The 24555-nt window shown below is 42.7% G+C and overlaps 1 protein-coding gene across 1 annotated transcript in view; it reads left to right on the top strand.

Moving 5' to 3' along the window:
- Positions 1-853: 853 nt before the first annotated feature.
- Positions 854-24555, top strand: part of LOC124009624 (probable G-protein coupled receptor 158) — a 100519-nt gene continuing 76817 nt past the window's right edge. Inside the window, exons 1-2 of the mRNA XM_046321615.1 lie at positions 854-2240; positions 7148-7253. Of these exons, the coding sequence (XP_046177571.1) occupies positions 1369-2240; positions 7148-7253 (978 nt within the window). The 5' untranslated portion in view covers positions 854-1368. The remainder of the gene's footprint in view (positions 2241-7147; positions 7254-24555) is intronic.

Here is a 24555-nt window from a genome sequence, read left to right as displayed (position 1 = left end):
ATGCGGCCGATATGAAATGGCTAGCTAGTTAGCGGTGGTGCGCGCTAATAGTGGTTCAGTCGGTGACATCAATCGCTCTGAGACCTAGAAGTAGTTGTTCCCCTTGCTCTGCAAGGGCCGTGTCTTTTGTGGCCCGATGGATAACGATGCTTTGTGAGTGACTGTGGTTTATGTGTGCAGAGGGTCCCTGGTTCGAGCCCAGGTTGGGGCGAGGAGAGGGACGGAAGCATTTACATAATGCTCAATCCTGCTATAGGAGTTCACTAATCTACACAGTACAGTATGTTGTCCATTGACGTTGTTGTCTCTGGCTCTTTTGATATCAGATCCAGAATGAATAATAACAAGGTTTGTGGTAGTTTGAAAGGGCTTGATCCACCTGAGGCCAGGAGTGTTTCGAATTCACATGACCGGAGAAGAAAAACACCAGCCCTGTAGTCACAGATGAAAAAGGAAGCTATCTATAATGATACTATTTTGTAATTGCCTACAAATAGGAGCCAGAGTTTTACCTGACTAGGTCATGAGATCAGGAAAATCCAGGCTCCAGAAAAAACATGTACAAATTTTGCCACACCACTTTTGAACACTTTTGTCATACACCTGACATGCATTTTAGTAATGATAAAATAAAGATATCACTGTGGGAGATTACTGGCCAGTTACCAAGGAAAATATAAAAATAATAGGCTCTATTTCATCATCTACAAAATCCCAATTAAAAACCTGCACGTTTCACTTTACTTGTCATGCATAAATCGGTCAACGTCCTTTCCCATACTGACAGGCTACTTTCAGCACAGAACAGCTCCTGCAGGTCGCTCCACCCATATTATACCACTTCACAAAGAGGATTGGCAGCAATATCAGCCACACGCGTGTGTCTACGACACTTCAGGTGCCCTATGCGATATTGGAAGGGATGGGACTATGAAAGCAATTTGCTCGAGCCTCCAGTATTTCCACTCTAATTCTCCTGCCTGCTCTAGGAGGATTGAAATAGTCGGCTTGTGGTTTACCTCGCCCATGGCTCTGTGTAAAAGCGACTACCAGAGCTCACCGCTGCAATAACATAGCTGTTTATAATTACCTGCTTGGAGTTGGGAAGGCGTCACGTCCAACTAAAAATGTCTGGGCAGTAAGAAAATTGGTTGACTGTGAAAACATCTGCCTGACACTCGGTTGCAAAGCGTGAACGGCGGTTGGTGGAAGCAAGTGAAGTCGAGCATCTCTGTATCATGGATAAGTAGCAAGTAGCCTAAAGGTTTTGGTAGAAGGCTATCTTTAAATGGCACCTTATGTTATAAAATAGGGAAGATACGAAGATACGAACGGATTCTTCACTGTGTCGGTAAAAGAAGTCAAAGTATGTGTTTTTTCCTTATTCAAATGCTTTTGCAAATGGGATTTGTTTTCGGATCCAATTATGGGTATGTAGAATGGTCGGATAACGACAAAGACGCAGAAATACGAGGAAAGAACCCTTCTATTTTCAGCACTCAAAATATCAACAAGGAATCGCTGCACCATCCAACTTATAACCCAGGATCCGCCACCGAGCGCACGGTGGTGGCGCACAAAATCGAGGAGGACCTGCCTAGAGTGGTGACAGCTTTCCTGCACACTGGAGACTCTTCGGCTCTTGAACAAGTCAACTGTTCTCGGAGGTATGAGTTGAGTAGCCTCCGCGGTGGAACCAATGTGGCCTCTCATTATTCTCTCCATAGCGTGCTGGACACTATAGCGCACGCGACCAACTTCCTGAACATGATTTTACAAGCCAACAGGTCGCGAGAGTACAGCCTTCGGAGGGATATTCACTGGTACCACGCGCTGGTTCGGAGTATTCTTGAAGGGGACCCCAAAATTCACAAGGCAGTGGTTACATTCCATAATGATGCTCCAACACCGGGTCCTCACGTTTTCCTTCAAGCGACAAGAACTGACAGGGAAGTGGTCCTTCAGGACCTTTCCAACTCTGCTCACCACCGTCTCAAGAGCAGGAGCCCGGATTCTGAGTGGTTTAACGAGTTCAGGGACCGAAAGAAAATGCACAGTCAGAGAAGGGCGTCAGGCAGAGACGCCACAGCCACTCAAAATAGCTACATTCTGGACAAAAGTCAAATCAAGTGGTCTGCGCCTTACCTGGAATGCGAGCATGGGAATTTCGTACCACACTGGTTACTCACCTTGTCTGCGGGGTTCTATGGGTTGAAGACAAATTCCGCACCCGAGTTCAGGTGAGGCTAACTAAGGCTGTCACTCGTGAATGTTTGTTTGAAAGTAACACATTCGGTTAAAATGTACCGCATCTATTGTTTATTGATTGAAGAAATGGTAGGTAGGCCTAAATATAGTTTTTCTGGCCCTGAGTAGACAGCATTGCTGAACTGACCGCGCGCTTCCCGCGCTTTGAAGGGCCCTCATACATCCTTTCAACACAAACAGTAGGATAAAGCTGCTTCCCCACAACAACGTTTTAAAGTTTAGCTAGAGCATCTTATTACGATAGGAACATTCGACCTATCCTCTATTCTGATGCTTGTGAATAGTTTGCACAGAGCTAGCCATTTTTGAAAACAGCGTTTGGTCCTGCTGTGGTAGTCGAATCTTCAGTAGTTTATAATTGAGAAAGCCAAAACAAACATAACCCATAATATTCCCTCTACTTTACAAAGAATAGGTCCAGTGAATATGAAATAAAACTTACTCGGTGAATAACTATGAAAAAATGATTAGTCCCATCCAGTGATATGCACAGCAAGAGGGCAATACATAACATTGAGGATAGGATAGACATTGTGGGACGTTTGAGTAGCCTATAGTTGTCTTCCTGCTTGTCTGATGCTTGTGCAATCCAGAAATCAGCCCAAGTGGAAGGAACAGATGGCTTGATAGAATCTCAAAGAGATTTAACATTATACTGTCTATGAACACTGCTGTCTGTCAAAAACAGCTCATGTTTTTTTTGTAATCACACTGGAAGATTACACTTCCTTTTTGTGTTTGCTGTAAAAACGTAAAACTGAAACAGGCCTAATTAGTTTAACTTTGCTATCATAGCTTGCATGGTTCGAAAGACCTGGCTTTGTTGTATGTTTTTGTGCGATAGGTGTTTGAAAGTGTAGGTTAGTTAATTAGGAAACACAAAGTACTTCATATTTCAAGGCTCCAGTCCAAGTGTGTCCAAAAATAGATTTAGTCATGAATAAATTATAAAAGACATGCAGTACAATGGCAATCTGAAACCACTTTGAATTTCAAGTCCACTTTACTCCCACTTAAATTTCAGTGCTGCTGTGTCCACATAATAATTCCAGCATGGTAGCTTATCACTGAGTTTGATTTGTTTATGCAGGACTACAAATCTTAATTTGAACCATTTCTCACAGCAGGAAAATAATCTTTCAGCAACAGGAAATGTGAATTATTATGTGTGTTATAACTAATATACATTTTTGTAGGGGTGATATATTTTTAGTTAGTCTGATATTTCTAAGTGGAAATTACAAACTTTTTAGAAGTCTTTTTAAACCATGAATACACTACACATTTGCATATCAAGTCGTGAAGGATAATTATCTGCGACAACAGAGTGATCAAATTAAGATAGTACATCTGTATGTAAGTTAGTCAGTTTTGTGCATTTCTTTTGCATAAATGCAAGATGATCTCAAAGCGGTTACCAAGCTGTGGGAGGACTGGCTCGTTGTAATGGCAAAAAAAAAACATATCATTAAGCCAGGGGCTCTGGTATGGAGTGCTGTAGGTACAGCAAAAGTTTAGCCTAAGTCCTAATCAAGCCCCACAACTGACTACTAATTTACAACACCAACTAAGCTGATCAGTGATTGGCAAAATTCCAGCTACCTGGCCTCCCAGGGATTCCATGACCAGGATTGCCCACACTTGCTCTAGTCCCTTGTTGAAATCTCTTCACAGATTAAAAAGGTTTTGATAGGTCTCTGCAATAGGGTAGGAACTGTCATGATGCTTGCTCACACCGATCCAGATAATTCAGATCTGGAAGGGGATAAACAAAGGCCTATGTGTTGAAAGGTATTATTTGGCATTGGACCATTGTTGATGTGTCTCCACTAAAAATTTGATACATTAGCAGCCAGACAAAGACCCCTGCTGTTGCTGCTTAGCATAAAATCATAGCAATCAACTCGAGCTCAACCATAAAGGAGGCATTATCGACCTTGGAGCTGCTTTTAAGAATTTTCGGATTTCAAGTCCAATGTACTTGATTTTTTAAAGTTCGGTCCTCTCTTTTTATGGCCACGAACACAACGTGACAGCCATTTTATGAGGACATTGGTATTAAGCCATCGGCAAGATGACCTTTAATTAGCTGCGAAAGTTACTGCTTCTATTGGTTTTTAAAGAGCTGGTTACTGTTCAAAATTTCAGAATGTCCAGAGGGCACATTAAAACTCAATTGACATTCCCACAAATGGATGTGGCATAGTCGTCTCGTGATTACCAGCAGCAGCATGACTTTAAGAACAGGCCTGTGGATTTGGTTTTACAACTACAACCCCAACGTGTCGAGATCAAAGAGAATCCCACTGCACTGTCTCGTCTTTCTTCCTTTTTCTGAGAGTTTGTGGGCCAACTCTTTAGATGTACATCCAAAGCAATCTATTCACCCCAAGGATAAAAGAAACCAAGACGGATCATGTTTTTTTGTAAACCTAATCAAAATGTAAATGATGCCAGTGTGCTTTTTTGGAGGATATGCAGAATGAGAACATTGGCTTTCAGCTTGAGGTATTGGTCCATGTCCTCAGAGGCGTCTCCTCTCTTTCCTCCCAGCTGGATACAGGTTCATTTAGATCTCTTTGAAAAAAAAAAAAAAATAAGCCTATAACACATTGGTCGAAAGATGATTTAATATAATGGCTGTTTGGTAATGGTTTGTTTGGATTAGACTGTTAGGCTAATCAAATATGGTTAAGTACTACTTAATTCATTTTTTGGGGTATCTTTACTATTTATATTTTGACAACTTTGACTTTTACTCCACTACATTCCTATAGAATATAATATACTTTCTACTCCATCCAATTTCCTTGACACCCCAAAATACTTATATTTTGAATGCTTAGCAGGACAGGAAAATTGTCCAGTTCACGTACTTATCAAGAGAAAATCCATGGTCATCCCTACTGCAACTGATCTGGCAGACTCATTAAACACAAATGTTATGTTTGTAAATTATGTCTGAGTATGGCCCTCCCTGGCTATCCGTACATTTAAAAAACAAGAAAATCATGCCGCCTGGTTTGCTTAATATAAGGAATTTGAAATTAGTAACACTTTTACTTTTACATTGGATACTTAAGTAAATTTTAGCAATTACATTTACTTTTGATACTTAAAAAGTATATTAAAAATCAAATACTTTTAGACTTTTACTCAAGTAGTATTTACTGGGTGACTTTCACTTTTATCTGGTCATTTTTTGGGGGCGGCAGCGTAGCCTAGTGGTTAGAGCGTTGGACTAGTAACCGGAAGGTTGCGAGTTCAAACCCCCGAGCTGACAAGGTACAAATCTGTCGTTCTGCCCCTGAACAGGCAGTTAACCCACTGTTCCCAGGCCGTCATTGAAAATAAGAATATGTTCTTAACTGACTTGCCTGGTTAAATAAAGGTAAAATAAAAAATAAATACAATTTAAAAAAATCTATTATGGTACAGTATCTGTGATTTTACTCAAGTATTGGGTACTTTTTCCACCACTGGTTATGTATGGCTGTATGGTTTTGTTTCTAGCAGAGTGACTTAAAAATAAAATCCCTCCTGCTTGGTGGTTACCCCATGAGTCCTCACATTCTCACACATTTTTTCTCACCTTCCTTCTCTCCCTAACTCCCTCCCACATGCACACAGATTATTCCGCTTATCAACACTTCCTCTATCACAGTTACATGTTCTTTCTTTCCCGTCTTATTCTTGCGCCAGGGGAAAGATGGCATGAGCCTCAGCATTTTTTCTTCATTGGTGTTTGTTCCAGTTCCCAACAGACAGATGGAGCTAATGGTTGTCAGACTCCTCTTGAGAATAACCCCTGAGGCCTGGGCATTATAAGATAGAGGGGCAGACAGACAGACTGGGTGAATTGGGAGATAATGTTTGATTTTGTAATAAAGAGTGGCAAGATTGCCAGACAGAAATACAGAGATCAGGGAGATTAGTGGCAGACTGAGAAAAAAAAGTTAATAAAGAGAGAGAAAAGGAAAGTGAAAGAGACTAACAGACAGACTGAATAAAGAGAGCGACCCACCTGGGGCTCATTTGATAATCTTAAACTTCATGAAAGAGAACACCTGATGGCAGGCTGGGAGCTAGCACCTCCCCGTCCATATAATCATATTTACTGTAGTCTAGAAGTCTAAACTAATCCTAGATCAGCACTCATACTCTCAGACTTTTTATGTATACAGGGCCTGAATAATAGCTAGCCTGATTTAACTATAGCTTACTCAATATGCATCCAGCAGTCCATCTATCCAGTTGTCCAAATGCAAACTGTGGTTTTATGAAGGTGATTTGGATGCACACCAATGCAGTAGCCTAATTAACCATGTGCCAGTAGATAGTGTGTGTGCAATATTGTCTCCCAGAGGTAAACAACATCAAGCGCACCATCAGTCTATTGATTTACTGTAAGCCTAAAATATATTTATGTTTTGGTTACAGTAAACATGATGCTCAGAGCTGGAGTCAACATAATTCAATTGGGCTATTTAAGCTTGGCTACTTCTCTCATTAGGGAACATTTAAATAAAGATGTTTATTTTACATAACATATAAACCAGATACACAGGATACATTTTTGTTGTTGTTGCAGTTGATGTTAAATTGGACAAAATACTCTGGCATTCAATGCTCATACCAATTTTTTCCTTGAATAGTTTATTTCCCTCAATAGTTCACCTGTAGACATTGGACCAATGTAGAGACTCTGTTATAGATGAGGTCACAATGGATTGCAACATTTGCCTTTCTTTCGTTCTTTCTTTCGTTTTCTTTCTTTCTTACGCTAAAAGAGACGTCTGAGTGTAAGCTAACTGCTCTCTCTAACCTCTATCCACCCCCCTCTCCCCCTCTCTCTCTGTTTCTTTCTCTCCTCTTACAGGGGTGTGGTTCGAGTGGATGTCAACCTACAGGATGTGGACATTGACCAGTGCTCCAGCAGTGGCTGGTTTGCTGGAACTCACCGATGTAACGTGACCAGCATGGACGTGAGTCTACTTCCATCCATCCATCCATCTATCTATCCATCCATCCATCCATCCATAGTTCATACATTTGTGGTGTGTGCTTCCTACACTTTACATGCAAACACAAACACCCCCTCTTGGTTAAAACATGGTTGTAATTGTTAATCCCAGTACTAAATCTAGTGGCACTTCCACAAATGTTTTGCTAACAACGAAAAATCATACAGTGCATAAATCAAATAAAATCAAATCAAATGTATTTATATAGCTCTTCGTACATCAGCTGATATCTCAAAGTGCTGTACAGAAACCCAGCCTACAACCCCAAACACAAGCAATGCAGGTGTAGAAGCACGGTGGCTAGGAAAAACTCCCTAGAAAGGCCAAAACCTAGGAAGAAACCTAGAGAGGAACCAGACTATGTGGGGTGGCCAGTCCTCTTCTGGCTGTGCTGGGTGGAGATTATAACAGAACATGGCCAAGATGTTCAAATGTTCATAAATTACCAGCATGGTCCAATAATAATAAGGCAGAACAGTTGAAACTGGAGCAGCTGCACGGCCAGGTGGACTGGGGATAGCAAGGAGTCATCATGTCAGGTAGTCCTGAGGCATGGTCCTAGGGCTCAGGTCCTCCGAGAGAGAGAAAGAAAGAGAGAAGTAGAGAGAGCATACTTAAATTCACACAGAACACCGACTAGGACAGGAGAAGTACTCCAGATATAACAAACTGACCCTAGCCCCCCGACACATAAACTACTGCAGCATAAATACTGGAGGCTGAGACAGGAGGGGTCAGGAGACACTGTGGCCCTATCTGAGGACATCCCCGGACAGGGCCAAACAGGAAGGATATAACCCCACCCACTTTGCCAAAGCACAGCCCCCACACCACTGGAGGGATATCTTCAACCACCAACTTACCATCCTGAGACTAGGCTGAGTATAGCCCACAAAGATCTCCCCCACGGCACAGCCCAAGGGGGGGGCGCCTACCCAGTCGGAATGATCACATAATATAATATAATAATATATGACATTTAGCAGACGCTTTTATCCAAAGCGACTTACAGTCATGTGTGCATACATTCTACGTATGGGTGGTCCCAGGGATCGAACCCACTACCCTGGCGTTACAAGCGCCATGCTCTACCAACTGAGCTACAGAAGGACCCATCACATCAGTGACTCAACCCCCTCAGGTGACGCAATGCAAACAATGTACTGTATGTCACTGAATATAATTGGTAATGCATATAAAAATTCTGGGTACTTGTCAAGGTAACAAATACACATCCTATATCTCTACTTCTACTGGGGAAATCAATGAAGGCATGAGAACAAAAACAATCGTGCTCTCAGTATTGTTTCTCTAGGTGTGAAGTTTATGCTTGAAATGTTGCTTGTCTCCATGTAGACAGTAAATTCACTATTGTCAGCAGCAGTGCATGTTTATTTTTGTGTAGGTTTATCTTTGTTGTTATGTAAAGAATAGCAAGATTAACAGAGCTCTGAAGCAATATTTGCATTGAATATGCAGGAAGGATACTGCATATAAGCCTTTGCTTGTGGGCGTGTATTGTTCACTGCTTAATACAGTGTAAAACACTCTGGAAGTGAAATGAGGTTTTTACTAGTGTTTTCATTACTGGTACCGGAGAGACATCATGTTTTATCATACTCAGAGTGCAGGCTATATCGATACAACCATCCGTCTTCCAAGTTGTTGATGCTATTTGGGTGAAGTAGGTGTGTGTGTGTGTGTGTGGTTTGGTTTGGTTTTACTATCCTTGTAGCGACCAGAAGTCTTCACAAGGATAGTAAAACAAGGAATATTTGGATGTGTGGACATTTCGACAGTCCCCACAAGAAAAATAGCTTTTTTAGGCTTAGGGGTTAGGTTTAGGTTTACAATTAGGGCTAGGGTAAGAATTACAGTTACAGGGGGAAAATGGGGGCACACTGAGGGTACGCGTTGTGCATAGCGCTCTGAGAAGTTCATAGATAATTCCGTTTTTCAACCACATTTATGCTGTTAACCTACTAAAAAAGCAAGTAGACATAACGCTATCACTTACCAGCTCCAAAACAAGATCCCTCCTAAAAAGACAGACCTTCCTAAACCCTCAATTACCTCCCCGTCAAAGACGGACAATGAGGCAGCGCCTGCCTGGTTCAAGATGGAGATGGATAAGACCATCGTTCAAATAGAATATCTGCCCGACTCAACAAAATTGATTAAATCATGCATCAACTACACCAAAACCAACTGGCCACAAGTGAGCGGTTAACCCAGTTGGAAATCAGGCACTCCAACCATGAAATCGCAATTGTTGATGTAGGCAAATATGTGGAGGAAACAGACAAGAAGCTAGTTGACTCCATCTTTAATCTAGAGAAAAAGGTTGATGTCCTCTAAGCTTGATGTTCAGGTTGGAGTTTTAATAACATCAACTTAGGTTGGAGTCATCTTCTGACTTCAACTGTGTGTGTGTGTATATATATGTATGTCAATAAATGAAGGGATTAGGAGTAAGTCACTTTAGAGTATCGAGAATGATGCACCCAAGGTGTCCGGTGTGGCCATTCTGGTGAGGGGTCTCATTTTATATATATATGGATGATCTAGAGGAGATCTACATGGAGGAATGGGCCAAAATACCAGCAACAGTGTGTGAAAACCTTGTGAAGACTTACAGAAAACGTTTGACCTCTGTGTCATTGCCAACAAAGGGTATATAACAAAGTATTGAGATAAACTTTTGTTATTGACCAAATACTTAATTTCCACCGTAATTTGCAAATAAATTCATTAAAAATCATACAATGTGATTTTCTGTATTTTTTTTTCTCATTTTGTCTGTCATAGTTGACGTGTACCTATGATGAAAATTACAGGCCTCTCTCATCTTTTTAAGTGGGAGAACTTGCACAATTTTTGGCTTACTAAATACTTTTTTGCCCCACTATATATATATATATATATATACAGTTGAAGTTGACGTCAGAAGATATACATATGTATTATTCAACAGAGGTGATGGCAATACACAATTTAAAGATGTATAATTTAATTTATCTTGGGGTCACCATGCATAGCAGGGCTAGGTAAGTGGGAATGTGTTACCACTTAGCTGTAATAGCCTCGATAGGGTTGGGTTGTTTTACTCTCTCTGTTGGGGAGAGAGTAGACAGGGTTGGGAAGGGGAATTAATACTAGCTCACACAGGTTGGAGAGATGTATGCTTATATACCAGTTATTGTACCTTTTCATTTGTTTTACATTTTTCTCCGCACTCAATATATTTACATCTCTCATTATAATTTGCTTCAATCAAACCCCTAAACGTCTGCCCCTAACACTCATCATCTCATAATTTGGAATGTGAAGGGTATAAACAGACCTGTGAAATGTATCTTAAGCTACCTGAAGCAGCATAAGGTGGATATGGCCCTTCTACAGGAGACTCATTTAACAGACGCTGAGCACAGCAAGCTTAGAATAGAATGGGTTGATCAGGTGTATTTTTCCTCTTACTTCTCACTCTAGCCATGATAAACCATAGTGCTTGTTGGCTTAAATTACAATCACAGATTAAGGACAAGTAGGTTTGTGATCATGCAAGGCTGTATTGATTCTGTGCCCTTGTACATTGTGAATGTTTATGGGCCAAACTATGATGACCCTACATTTTTATCAAGATCTATTTCTCAAATTAAATTGCCCATCGTCACAGATTATCATTGGAGGAGACTTAATTTGGTTTTGAACTCAGCCAATTATAGATCCTCCTCTAAGGTGACTAACCTCACACAAGCAGCTAAGAATGTTGAAAAGGGACATTTGGACTCGTAGATATATGTCAGCCAAGTAATACTAATTTTACTCTTCTGGCCATAACTGCTATTCAAGAATGGACATTTCCTATTACCGGTGGGTAAGGCCTCTTGATTCTCATTTGTGAATATCTAGCCAGAATCCCTATTGGACCATTCACCGCTGGAGGTTAGGGTCATATCTCCTCAATGACACTAACTTTGTAACATTTATAAATGCACAAATTTATATATTTGTAAGTATTAATACTAATTCTGCATCCCCTGCAATTGTATGGGGGACCCTAAAAGCATATGTAAGGGGACAGATCATCTCGTATAGAGCCAGTGAGTGGAAGATGTATACATCCAAAGTAGAATTCTTGAAAAGAGAAATTAAAGACCTTGAGAACAAACACAGCGCAACATTTGAGGATGCAACTAAACAAAAACTGACCTCAAAACAGCTAGAATACAACACCTTAATGACGTGTAAAGCAGAACATGCGCTCACTAGACTTAAACAGAACTATTACGGACATGGAGATAAAGCAGGAAAGTTACTTGCCTGGCAAATAACAAGGGAAGAAGCTAAGAGAGCCATAGGTTCAATTACATTGCCTAGTAATGTTGTAGTCTAGAGTACTGATTATATTAACTTGGCATTCAAGAGCTTTTATGAGAACCTATACATGTCAGAGTTAGAGAGAGTGATTACAGGCCTCTCTCATCTTTTTAAGTGGGAGAACTTGCACAATTGGTGGCTGACTATATACTTTTTTTGCCCCACTGTATATTCATACATTTTAAAACGCCCAGAAGAAATCTCCAGATCAAATTATTTTTCCGCATCCAAGGCAGCCATCAGGCTCCTGTATACCCTCCACACAATACATAATATTGAATAATCTCCAAATATTATTATGATTCGTACAAAGCCTGTCTGATCTACATTAACCAGGCCTGGTAAGACCCCATCGAGTCTATGGGTTAACAAGATATTTTTTTAACAAGAATTTTAGTTGCACTGGGCAGGGAATACAGTAATGAGGGCTTGATGATATTACACGTGGGTCAATTAACTTGGGAAGGAAAGCCTTGTGAAATTAAATGGAAAATCCATCCAGCCCAGGTTGCTTCTCCCCTGCAATGCAAAAAATGGCCTCCTGAATTTCATCAGATATAATTACCTCTTCAAGGTTATCTCTGTCCTCATTAGGAAAGGACTTTAATTTTTCTCTATGCAGAGACCCCTGCATCATTTCTGACGAAACCTCCTTTAGACATTTATTTATTTAACTAGGCAAGTCAGTTAAGAAGGCAAAAGGCCTCATGTGGGGACGGGGGCTGGGATTAAAAACAATATATATATATATATATAACTCATGCGAAGCAGCCACAACTGTCAGTAATTGTCCATGATTGAGTCTTTGAATGAAGAGAGAGAACGATCCAGTTTGAGTGTTTTTTGCAGCTAGTTCCAGTCGCTAGCTGCAGTGAACTGAAAAGAGGAGCGACCCAGGGATGTGTGTGCTTTGGGGACCTTTAACAGAATGTGACTGGCATAACAGGTTTTGTATGTGGAGGATGAGGGCTGCAGTAGGTATCTCAGAATAGGGGGGAGTGAGGCCGAAGAGGGTTTTAGAAATAAGCATCAACCAGTGGGTCTTGCGACGTGTATACAGAGATGACCAGTTTACAGAGTAGAGTGCAGTGATGTGTAGAGAGTGCAGTGATTAAGGAGCATTGATGGCAATTCTGATGGCCGAATGGTAAAGTACATTTTATTTATTTTTATTATTATTATGTTTCTTCTTGGGCCTCTATAACTATATCTATTGTTTTTTATTTTTCTTTGTTTTTTTGTTGTTGTTGTGTGATTTGGACTAATCCCCTCTACCACACGGAACCCCACTAATCTACTGACGGAACGCAAGAGGTGGCTAACAACAGACCTCCATCCTATGCTAGCTTGCTACCGATGTCCTGGCTAGCTGTCTAAATCGCCGTGACCCCCAAACCAACCTCTCCACTCACTGGAACCGTTTGATCACTAGACTAAGGATGCCTCTCCTTAATGTCAATATGTCTTGTCCATTGCTGTTCTGGTTAGTGTTTATTGGCTTATTTCACTGTAGAGCCTCTATTCCTGCTCACTATACCTTATCCAATTTATTAGTTCCACCACCCACACATGCAATGACATTTCCTGGTTTCAATGATGTTTCTAGAGACAATATCTCTCTCTTCATCACTCAATACCTAGGTTTACCTCCACTGTATTCACATCCTACCATACCTTTGTCTGTACATTATACCTTGATGCTATTTTATCGCCCCCAGAAACCTCCTTTTACTCTCTGTTCCAGACGTTCTAGACGACCAATTCTTATTGCTTTTAGCCGTACCCTTATTCTTCTCCTCCTATGTTCCTCTGGCGATGTAGAGGTGAATCCAGGCCCTGCAGTGCCTAGCTCCACTCCTATTCCCCAGGCACTCTCTTTTGATGACTTCTGTAACCGTAATAGCCTTGGTTTCATGCATGTTAACATTAGAAGCCTCCTCCCTAAGTTTGTTCTATTCACTGCTTTAGCACACTCTGCCAACCCGGATGTTCTAGCTGTGTCTGAATCCTGGCTTAGGAAGACCACCAAAAATTCTGAAATTTTAATTCCAAATTACAACATTTTCAGACAAGATAGAACTGCCAAAGGGGGCGGTGTTGCAATCTACTGCAAAGATAGCCTGCAGAGTTCTGTCCTACTATCCAGGTCTGTACCCAAACAATTTGCTATAGACCACCCTCTGCCCCCAGCTGTGCTCTGGACACCATATGTGAACTGATTGCCCCCCATCTATCTTCAGAGCTCGTGCTGCTAGGCGACCTAAACTGGAACATGCTTAACACCCCAGCCATCCTACAATCTAAACTTGATTCCCTCAATCTCACACAAATTATCAATGAACCTACCAGGTACTCCCCCAAAGCCTTAAACACGGGCACCCTCATAGATATCATCCTAACCAACTTCCCCTCTAAATACACCTCTGCTGTCTTCAACCAAGATCTCAGCGATCACTGCCTCATTGCCTGCATCCGTAATGGGTCAGCGGTCAAACGACCTCCACTCATCACTGTAAAACGCTCCCTGAAACACTTCAGCGAGCAGGCCTTTCTAATCGACCTGGCCGGGGTATCCTGGAAGGATATCGATCTCATCCCGTCAGTAGAGGATGCCTGGATATTTTTTTTAAATGCCTTCCTAACCATCTTAAATAAACATGCCCCATTCAAGAAATTTAGAACCAGGAACAGATATAGCCCTTGGTTCTCCCCAGACCTGACTGCCCTTAACCAACACAAAAACATCCTATGGCGTTCTGCATTAGCATCGAACAGCCCCCGTGATATGCAGCTGTTCAGGGAAGCTAGAAACCGTTATACACAGGCAGTTAGAAAAGCCAAGGCTAGCTTTTTCAAGCAGAAATTTGCTTCCTGCAACACTAACTCCAAAAAGTTCTGGGACACTGTAAAGTCCATGGAGAATAAGAACACCTCCTCCCAGCTGCCCACTGCACTGAAGATAGGAAACACTGTCACCACTGATAAATCCACCGTAATTGAGAATTTCAAGAAGCATTTTTCTACGGCTGGCCATGCTTTCCACCTGGCTACTCCTACCCCGGTCAACAGCACTGCACCCCCAACAGCAACTCGCCCAATCCTTCCCCATTTCTCCTTCTCCCAAATCCATTCAGCTGATGTTCTGAAAGAGCTGAAAAATCTGGACCCCTACAAATCAGCCGGGCTAGACAATCTGGACCCTTTCTTTCTAAAATTATCTGCCGAAATTGTTGCCACCCCTATTACTAGCCTGTTCAACCTCTCTTTCGTGACGTCTGAGATTCCCAAAGATTGGAAAGCAGCTGTGGTCATCCCCCTCTTCAAAGGGGGGGACACTCTTGGCCCAAACTGCTACAGACCTATATCTATCCTACCATGCCTTTCTAAGGTCTTCGAAAGCCAAGTTAACAAACAGATTACCGACCATTTCGAATCTCACCATACCTTCTCTGCTATGCAATCTGGTTTCAGAGCTGGTCATGGGTGCACCTCAGCCACGCTCAAGGTCCTAAACGATATCTTAACCGCCATCGATAAGAAACATTACTGTGCAGCCGCATTCATTGATCTGGCCAAGGCTTTCGACTCTGTCAACCACCACATCCTCATCGGCAGACTCGACAGCCTTGGTTTCTCAAATGATTGCCTCGCCTGGTTCACCAACTACTTCTCTGATAGAGTTCAGTGTGTCAAATCGGAGGGTCTGCTGTCCGGACCTCTGGCAGTCTCTATGGGGGTGCCACAGGGTTCAATTCTTGGACCGACTCTCTTCTCTCTATACATCAATGAGGTCGCTCTTGCTGCTGTTGAGTCCCTGATCCACCTCTACGCAGACGACACCATTCTGTATACTTCCGGCCCTTCTTTGGACACTGTGTTAACAACACTCCAGGCAAGCTTCAATGCCATACAACTCTCCTCCCGTGGCCTCCAATTGCTCTTAAATACAAGTAAAACTAAATGCATGCTCTTCAACCGATCGCTACCTGCACCTACCCGCCTGTCCAACATCACTACTCTGGACGGCTCTGACTTAGAATACGTGGACAACTACAAATACTTAGGTGTCTGGTTAGACTGTAAACTATCTGTCATGTTTTGTCTTATTTTGTCTTGTCATTTTGCTTTTCCCTCTTCGTTTTCCCCCTGCTGGTCTTTTTAGGTTCGTTCTCCTCTTTTTCTCTCTCCCTTCCTCTCTCTCTTCTCTCTATCGTTCCGTTCCTGCTCCCAGCTGTTCCTATTCCCCTAATCAATCATTTAGTCTTCCCACACCTGTTCCTTATCTTTTCCCCTGATTAGAGTCCCTATTTCTTCCCTTGTTTTCCGTTCCTGTCCTGTCGGATCCTTGTCTATTGATCACCGTGCTATGTCTATGTATTGCCCTGTCGTGTCGTGTTTCCCTCAGATGCTGCGTGGTGAGCAGGTGTCTGAGTCTGCTACGTTCAAGTGCCTTCCCGAGGCAACCTGCAGTTCTTGATCAAGTCTCCAGTCTGTTCTCGTCATTACGAGTAGTATTATGCCTTTTGTTTGTATAGTAACTTTACTGGATTAAAAACTCTGTTTTCGCCAAGTCGCTTTTGGGTCCTCATTCACCTGCATAACACTATCCTTCCAGACCCATATCAAACATCTCCAATCCAAAGTTAAATCTAGAATTGGCTTCCTATTTCACAACAAAGCATCCTTCACTCATGCTGCCAAACATACCCTTGTAAAACTGACCATCCTACCAATCCTCGACTTTGGCGATGTCATTTACAAAATAGCCTCCAATACCCTACTCAACAAATTGGATGCAGTCTATCACAGTGCAATCCGTTTTGTCACCAAAGCCCCATATACTACCCACCATTGCGACCTGTACGCTCTCGTTGGCTGGCCCTCGCTTCATACTTGTCGCCAAACCCACTGGCTCCATGTCATCTACAAGACCCTGCTAGGTAAAGTCCCCCCTTATCTCAGCTCGCTGGTCACCATAGCATCTCCCACCTGTAGCACACGCTCCAGCAGGTATATCTCTCTAGTCACCCCCAAAACCAATTCTTCCTTTGGCCGCCTCTCCTTCCAGTTCTCTGCTGCCAATGACTGGAACGAACTACAAAATCTCTGAAACTGGAAACACTTATCTCCCTCACTAGCTTTAAGCACCAACTGTCAGAGCATCTTACAGATTACTGCACCTGTACATAGCCCACCTATAATTTAGCCCAAACAACTACCTCTTTCCCAACTGTATTTAATTTATTTATTTATTTTGCTCCATATCACCCCATTATTTTTATTTCTACTTTGCATATTCTTCCATTGCAAAACTACCATTCCAGTGTTTTACTTGCTATATTGTATTTACTTTGCCACCATGGCCTTTTTTGCCTTTACCTCCCTTCTCACCTAATTTGCTCACATTGTATATAGACTTGTTTATATTGTATTATTGACTGTATGTTTGTTTTACTCCATGTGTAACTCTATGTCGTTGTATCTGTCGAACTGCTTTGCTTTATCTTGGCCAGGTCGCAATTGTAAATGAGAACTTGTTCTCAACTTGCCTACCTGGTTAAATAAAGGTGAAAAAAAAAAATTAGCCGCTCGAGAGCACCCTTACCCGCCGATCTATAAATTACCTCTCTGTAATCTAGCATGGGTAGGATGGTCATCTGAATCAGGGTTAGTTTGGCAGCTGTGGTGAAAGAGGAGCGATTAAGTCATCTCGCCACACCCCAAGTACTTGTATGGGGTGACTGCATCAAGCTCTAAAGCCTCAGAGGTAGTAATCACACCGGTGGGGAGAGGGACATTCTTCTTACCAAACCACATCACCTTAGTTTTGGAGGTGTTCAGAACAAGGTTAAGGGTAGAGAAAGCTTGTTGGACACTAAAGAAAGCTTTGTTGTAGAGTGTTTAACACAAATTCCAGGGATGGGCCAGTTGAGTATAAGACTGTATCATCTGCATTATACATGGATGAGAGAGCCTCCAACTGCTAGAACTATGTTGTTGATGTAAATTGAAAGAAACGTGGGGCCTAACATTGAGCCTTGGGGTACTCCCATGGTGCCAGGCTGTGGCTGAGACAGCAGATGTTCTGACTTTATACACTGCACTCTTTTCTGAGAGGTAGTTAGCAAACCAGGCCAAAGACCCATCAGAGAAACCAATACTCCTTAGCCGGCCCACAAGAATGGAATGGTCTACCGTATCAAAAGCTTTGGCTAAGTCAACAATTGCAGCCAGATCACAGTCAACCAGGGGCTGAACCTAGAATGCTCATTTTCTTTATGGGCACGTATTTGTAAACGATACCACTGAAAATATAAAAAAAGAAGGTCAAAGCATCTTCGACAGAGGGGATCAAGCTGATTCTATACCCATTTAAATCAAATCAAATCAAATTTTATTTGTCACATACACATGGTTAGCAGATGTTAATGCGAGTGTAGCGAAATGCTTGTGCTTCTAGTTCCGACAATGCAGTGATAACCAACAAGTAATCTAACTAACAATTCCAAAACTACTGTCTTATACACAGTGTAAGGGGATAAGGAACATGTACATAAGGATATATGAATGAGTGATGGTACAGAGCAGCATACAGTAGATGGTATCGAGTACAGTATATACATATGAGATGAGTGTGTAGACAAAGTAAACAAAGTGGCATAGTTAAAGTGGCTAGTGATACATGTGTTACATAAGGATGCAGTCGATGATGTAGAGTACAGTATATACATATGCATATGAGATGAATAATGTAGGGTAAGTAACATTATATAAGGTAGCATTGTTTAAAGTGGCTAGTGATATATTTACATCATTTCCCATCAATTCCCATTATTAAAATGGCTGGAGTTGGGTCAGTGTCAATGACAGTGTGTTGGCAGCAGCCACTCAGTGTTAGTGGTGGCTGTTTAACAGTCTGATGGCCTTGAGATAGAAGCTGTTTTTCAGTCTCTCGGTCCCAGCTTTGATGCACCTGTACTGACCTCGCCTTCTGGATGATAGCGGGGTGAACAGGCAGTGGTTCGGGTGGTTGATGTCCTTGATGATCTTTATGGCCTTCCTGTAACAACGGGTGGTGTAGGTGTCCTGGAGGGCAGGTAGTTTGCCCCCGGTGATGCGTTGTGCAGTCCTCACTACCCTCTGGAGAGCCTTACGGTTGAGGGCGGAGCAGTTGCCGTACCAGGCGGTGATACAGCCCGCCAGGATGCTCTCGATTGTGCATCTGTAGAAGTTTGTGAGTGCTTTTGGTGACAAGCCGAATTTCTTCAGCCTCCTGAGGTTGAATAGGCGCTGCTGCGCCTTCTTCACGACGCTGTCAGTGTGAGTGGACCAATTCAGTTTGTCTGTGATGTGTATGCCGAGGAACTTAAACTAGCTACCCTCTCCACTACTGTTCCATCGATGTGGATAGGGGGTGTTCCCTCTGCTGTTTCCTGAAGTCCACAATCATCTCCTTAGTTTTGTTGACGTTGAGTGTGAGGTTATTTTCCTGACACCACACTCCGAGGGCCCTCACCTCCTCCCTGTAGGCCGTCTCGTCGTTGTTGGTAATCAAGCCTACCACTGTTGTGTCGTCCGCAAACTTGATGATTGAGTTGGAGGCGTGCGTGGCCACGCAGTCGTGGGTGAACAGGGAGTACAGGAGAGGGCTCAGAACGCACCCTTGTGGGGCCCCGTGTTGAGGATCAGCGGGGAGGAGATGTTGTTGCCTACCCTCACCACCTGGGGGCGGCCCGTCAGGAAGTCCAGTACCCAGTTGCACAGGGCGGGGTCGAGACCCAGGGTCTCGAGCTTGATGACGAGCTTGGAGGGTACTATGGTGTTGAATGCCGAGCTGTAGTCGATGAACAGCATTCTCACATAGGTATTCCTCTTGTCCAGGTGGGTTAGGGCAGTGTGCAGTGTGGTTGAGATTGCATCGTCTGTGGACTTATTTGGGCGGTAAGCAAATTGGAGTGGGTCTGGGGTGTCAGGTAGGGTGGAGGTGATATGGTCCTTGACTAGTCTCTCAAAGCACTTCATGATGACGGAAGTGAGTGCTACGGGCGGTAGTCGTTTAGCTCAGTTACCTTAGCTTTCTTGGGAACAGGAACAATGGTGGCCCTCTTGAAGCATGTGGGAACAGCAGACTGGTATAGGGATTGATTGAATATGTCCGTAAACACACCGGCCAGCTGGTCTGCGCATGCTCTGAGGGCGCGGCTGGGGATGCCGTCTGGGCCTGCAGCCTTGCGAGGGTTAACACGTTTAAATGTCTTACTCACCTCGGCTGCAGTGAAGGAGAGACCGCATGTTTCCGTTGCAGGCCGTGTCAGTGGCACTGTATTGTCCTCAAAGCGGGCAAAAAGTTATTTAGTCTGCCTGGGAGCAAGACATCCTGGTCCGTGACTGGGCTGGATTTCATCTTGTAGTCCGTGATTGACTGTAGACCCTGCCACATGCCTCTTGTGTCTGAGCCATTGAATTGAGATTCCACTTTGTCTCTGTACTGACGCTTAGCTTGTTTAATAGCCTTACGGAGGGAATAGCTGCACTGTTTGTATTCAGTCATGTTGCCAGACACCTTGCCCTGATTAAAAGCAGTGGTTCGCGCTTTCAGTTTCACGCGAATGCTGCCATCAATCCACGGTTTCTGGTTAGGGAATGTTTTTATCGTTGCTATGGGAATGACATCTTCGACGCACGTTCTAATGAACTCGCACACCGAATCAGCGTATTCGTCAATATTCCCATCTGACGCAATACGAAACATGTCCCAGTCCACGTGATGGAAGCAGTCTTGGAGTGTAGAGTCAGCTTGGTCTGACCAGCGTTGGACAGACCTCAGCGTGGGAGCCTCTTGTTTTAATTTCTGCCTGTAGGCAGGGATCAGCAAAATGGAGTCGTGGTCAGCTTTTCCGAAAGGGGGCGGGGCAGGGCCTTATATGCGTCGCGGAAGTTAGAGTAACAATGATCCAAGGTTTTACCACCCCTGGTTGCGCAATCGATATGCTGATAAAATTTAGGGAGTCTTGTTTTCAGATTGGCTTTGTTAAAATCCCCAGCTACAATGAATGCAGCCTCCGGATAAATGTTTTCCAGTTTGCAAAGAGTTAAATAAAGTTCGTTCAGAGCCATCGATGTGTCTGCTTGGGGGGGGATATATACGGCTGTGATTATAATCGAAGAGAATTCTCTTGGAAGATAATGCGGTCTACATTTGATTGTGAGGAATTCTAAATCAGGTGAACAGAAGGATTTGAGTTCCTGTATGTTTCCTTCATCACACCATGTCCCGTTAGTCATGAGGCATACGCCCCCGCCACTCTTCTTACCAGAGAGATGTTTGCTTCTGTCGGCGCGATGCGTGGAGAAACCCGTTGGCTGCACCGCCCTGGATAGCGTTTTCCCAGTAAGCCATGTCTCCGTAAAGCAGAGAACGTTGCAGTCTCTGATGTCCCTCTGGAATGCCACCCTTGCTCGGATTTCATCAACCTTGTTGTCGAGAGACTGGACATTGGCAAGAAGAATACTGGGAAGTGGTGCGCGATGTGCCCTTTTTCGGAGTCTGACCAGAACACCGCCGCGTTTCCCTCTTTTTCGGAGTCGTTTCCTTGGGTCGCTGCATGCGATCCATTCCGTTGTCCTGTTTGTAAGGCAGAACACAGGATCCGCGTCGCGGAAAACATATTCTTGGTCGTACTGATGGTGAGTTGACGCTGATCTTATATTCAGTAGTTCTTCTCGACTGTATGTAATGAAACCTAAGATGACCTGGGGTACTAATGTAAGAAATAACACGTAAAAAAACAAAAAACTGCATAGTGTCCTAGGAACGCGAAGCGAGGCGGCCATCTCAGTCGGCGCCGGAAAGTAGGGTACAGAGGCCTGATCAAGAAGGAAGGGTTGCTCATGAAAGTGTTTAGCAAACGTCTATGACAAGTCAGGATAAGTCGTTTCACTGAGCAGCCATTGCGAACACAGGCTGTAAAATAGTGATCACTTAAGGTCACCACAGAAAACACCAGACTGATACCTATCAGGATTATTTGTAAGGATAACATCGAGGAGAGTAACCTTTTCTGGGTGTTTAGAGTCATACATTGTGGGATTGGTAATAATCTGAGAAATGTTTAGGGAGTCCCATTGTTTTAGGACCTGGTCAGGTGGTTTAAGCATGTCCCAGTTTATGTCACCTAGCAGGACAAATTCAGACTTAGTGTAAGGGGCCAGGAGAGAGCTTATGGCATTTAGAGTAAAGGCCGGAGCTAATGGTGGGCGATAACAGCCAGCAACAGTCAACAAAGAGTTATTTGAAAGTTTAATGCGTTAAACCGACAAATCAAATTGTTAGGGGACAGACTTGGTGGAGACAAACGAGCACTGAAGGTGTTCCTTGGTAAAGATTGCCACTTCACCACCTTTGGAAGATCTGTCTAGCCGAAAAAAGGTTATAACCAGAAAGGTTAACATCAGTGTTCAAAACACTCTTTCTTAACCACATCTCAGTAATGACCAACACATCTGGATTGGAGCAGTAAATCCACACTTTCAATGGATCAATTTTAGGTAATAAGCTTCTAGTGTTACCGTGCAGAAAACCCAGGCTTTTACAAGGGCTAGCAACAGTGATGGGCCAGGGTGTACATGCACATTTCCAGATAAAATCAACAGTAATACAAGCAGGGCACAGCAGAGGACAGGGAAGCTCTGCAATGTTTATTTATAACATTTGAATGTGCATTAGATGGCAACAACATCATATTGTACAACAATTTCATCAGGTAACATGAATACAAAGCTGGTGAGAAGTGGTTAGAATAGGATGGAAGGCCAAGAGTCTGTAACCAAACGAGAGTCAGAGTCCCGTGTGTGGGAAAAAACAGTGTCCCACAGTTGGGTAAACAAGCAAGTTCATAGTCAACAAAGCATGCAGGAGTCATGAGGCAAATAGCATAAAGCACAAGCAAAAAATATGGCAAATTGGGGCTAGCCATTGTAAGTTCAGAATCACTCGCCTTAACAGTGCATGTGTGCTGGAGGTAAGGGAAAGTTCGGGAGAGAGGGGGAGTGTGTCGGGGGTACATATACCTGACAGGGGAGACAGGCCAGGGCAGACAGTGAACAGATTGCCAGGTTGAATCCAAGCAGCAGTGCAGCAGGCAACGGGAGTAGGAGAAGCTTTTTCAGGAGGCAGATTCCTTGTAGAAAACCCCAGCAAGCTAGCTAATGTAGCTAGCACGTCTCTATCTGTCTTTTCCACTTGGAAAAGGAGGTCGTTAGCTAGCTATATCAGTATCGGCGAATGGTCCTTTACGACATCCAAACAAAGTTGTCCAGTGGCTGTTGTATTTTGGGGATTCTGAGGACGATATCTTCTCTGCACAGATGAAGGGAGCTTCAAAGGCCTCTGCATTTGGGTGGGGAGGGGCTGTGAAACTCTTCTTCCATTGTTAGGCTCAAGAGTTTTTACACCTCTAACTTCACACTTCAGTGCTAATTTCAGTCAGTTCTTTCCTAGCAGCTTGGTAGCCTTATATATAGTTATATATGCTTATATATGTTTTTATCTAATTAATAATTGGAATGAAGGTTTTGATGTTGAGGTTAGTATCCTGTATAAGCCCATGGGAAAACAATTATAGTTTATCTACATTTATCCAACTCTAATTCTATATTTTTGCAGAAGAACTCAGGAGCTCATGCTCTCTGAAAACCTTGTGAAGACTTACAGAAAATGTTTGACCTCTGTCATTGCCAACAAAGGATATATAATAAAGTATTGAGATAAACTTTTTTATTGACCAAATACTTATTTTCCACCATAATTTGCAAATACATTCATTAAAAATCCTACAATATGATTTTCTGGATTTTTTTTCTTCTCATTTTGCCTGTCATAGTTGAAGTGTACCTATGATGAAAAGTACAGGCCTCTCTCATCTTTTTAAGTGGGAGAACTTGCACAATTGGTGACTGACTAAATACTTTTTGCCCCACTGTAGGTCCGAAATATGTATCAGACTACAATATATATACAATAAGTCCTGTTGCCCAGATTCTGACTAACAACAATATTTCCTCTCAGTTTAAGCTTTTTCGTGGGATCAGGCAGAAATGCCCCCTTTCACCACTCCTTTTTGTCCTGCCTATTGAACCCTTAACGGAAGCTATTAGGTAGCTATCCATGGTATTTGGGTAGGTGAACGGGAACACACTATTTCTCTCTACGCGGGCAACATCTACTTATCCAAACCAGAGCAATCATTCCAAGCACTAGTAGAAACGTTTAATTAATTCAGTTCCTTTTTCAGGCTACAAGATCAATCTGACGAAAAGCATAACCCATTTCCTGGAGGTCTCAGATAATTACTTATTTAGGGCAACAAATTCCCACAGAAATGACTAACACCTGTAAAGTAAATGATGTGCCGTTACTTAAAAAGGCTGGGGAAGAACTAGATAGGTGGCATGATGTCACAAATGTTACTAATTGGACGTGTTAATTGTATAAAAATTTATATTTTGCCAAAAGGTGAATATCTGTTCCAAACGCTACCCAAACTTGAAATACTTTTTCTGACAAATTACAGTTTTTCTTAATTGTTAGCACACGTTTGCTGAAACAACATCTCAGGTACTCAAAACTCTAAACAAACAGTTAGCCAATTTCCCCAAAGCCCACACAGACATCTTGCAAAATGAAACACAGCAGTTAAAATCATATACTCTCTGCTAAAAAGGAAAATCTGCATACAAGTGAGACACACACACATCAAATTAATCTATCTAAGTGAGAACTAAGATCACACTGTGACGTATTCAAAACACTGCTATTATAACCTATTTCAGTGTAAAGACTAATATTTTGTTGTTATACTGTGTATTGTTTGTGTGTACTCAA

This window comes from Oncorhynchus gorbuscha, linkage group LG22, assembly GCF_021184085.1.
Source record: "Oncorhynchus gorbuscha isolate QuinsamMale2020 ecotype Even-year linkage group LG22, OgorEven_v1.0, whole genome shotgun sequence".
NCBI lineage: Eukaryota > Metazoa > Chordata > Actinopteri > Salmoniformes > Salmonidae > Oncorhynchus > Oncorhynchus gorbuscha.
The sequence above is the reverse complement of the archived record's forward strand: the minus strand, read 5'-3'. Positions and strand labels throughout refer to the sequence as shown.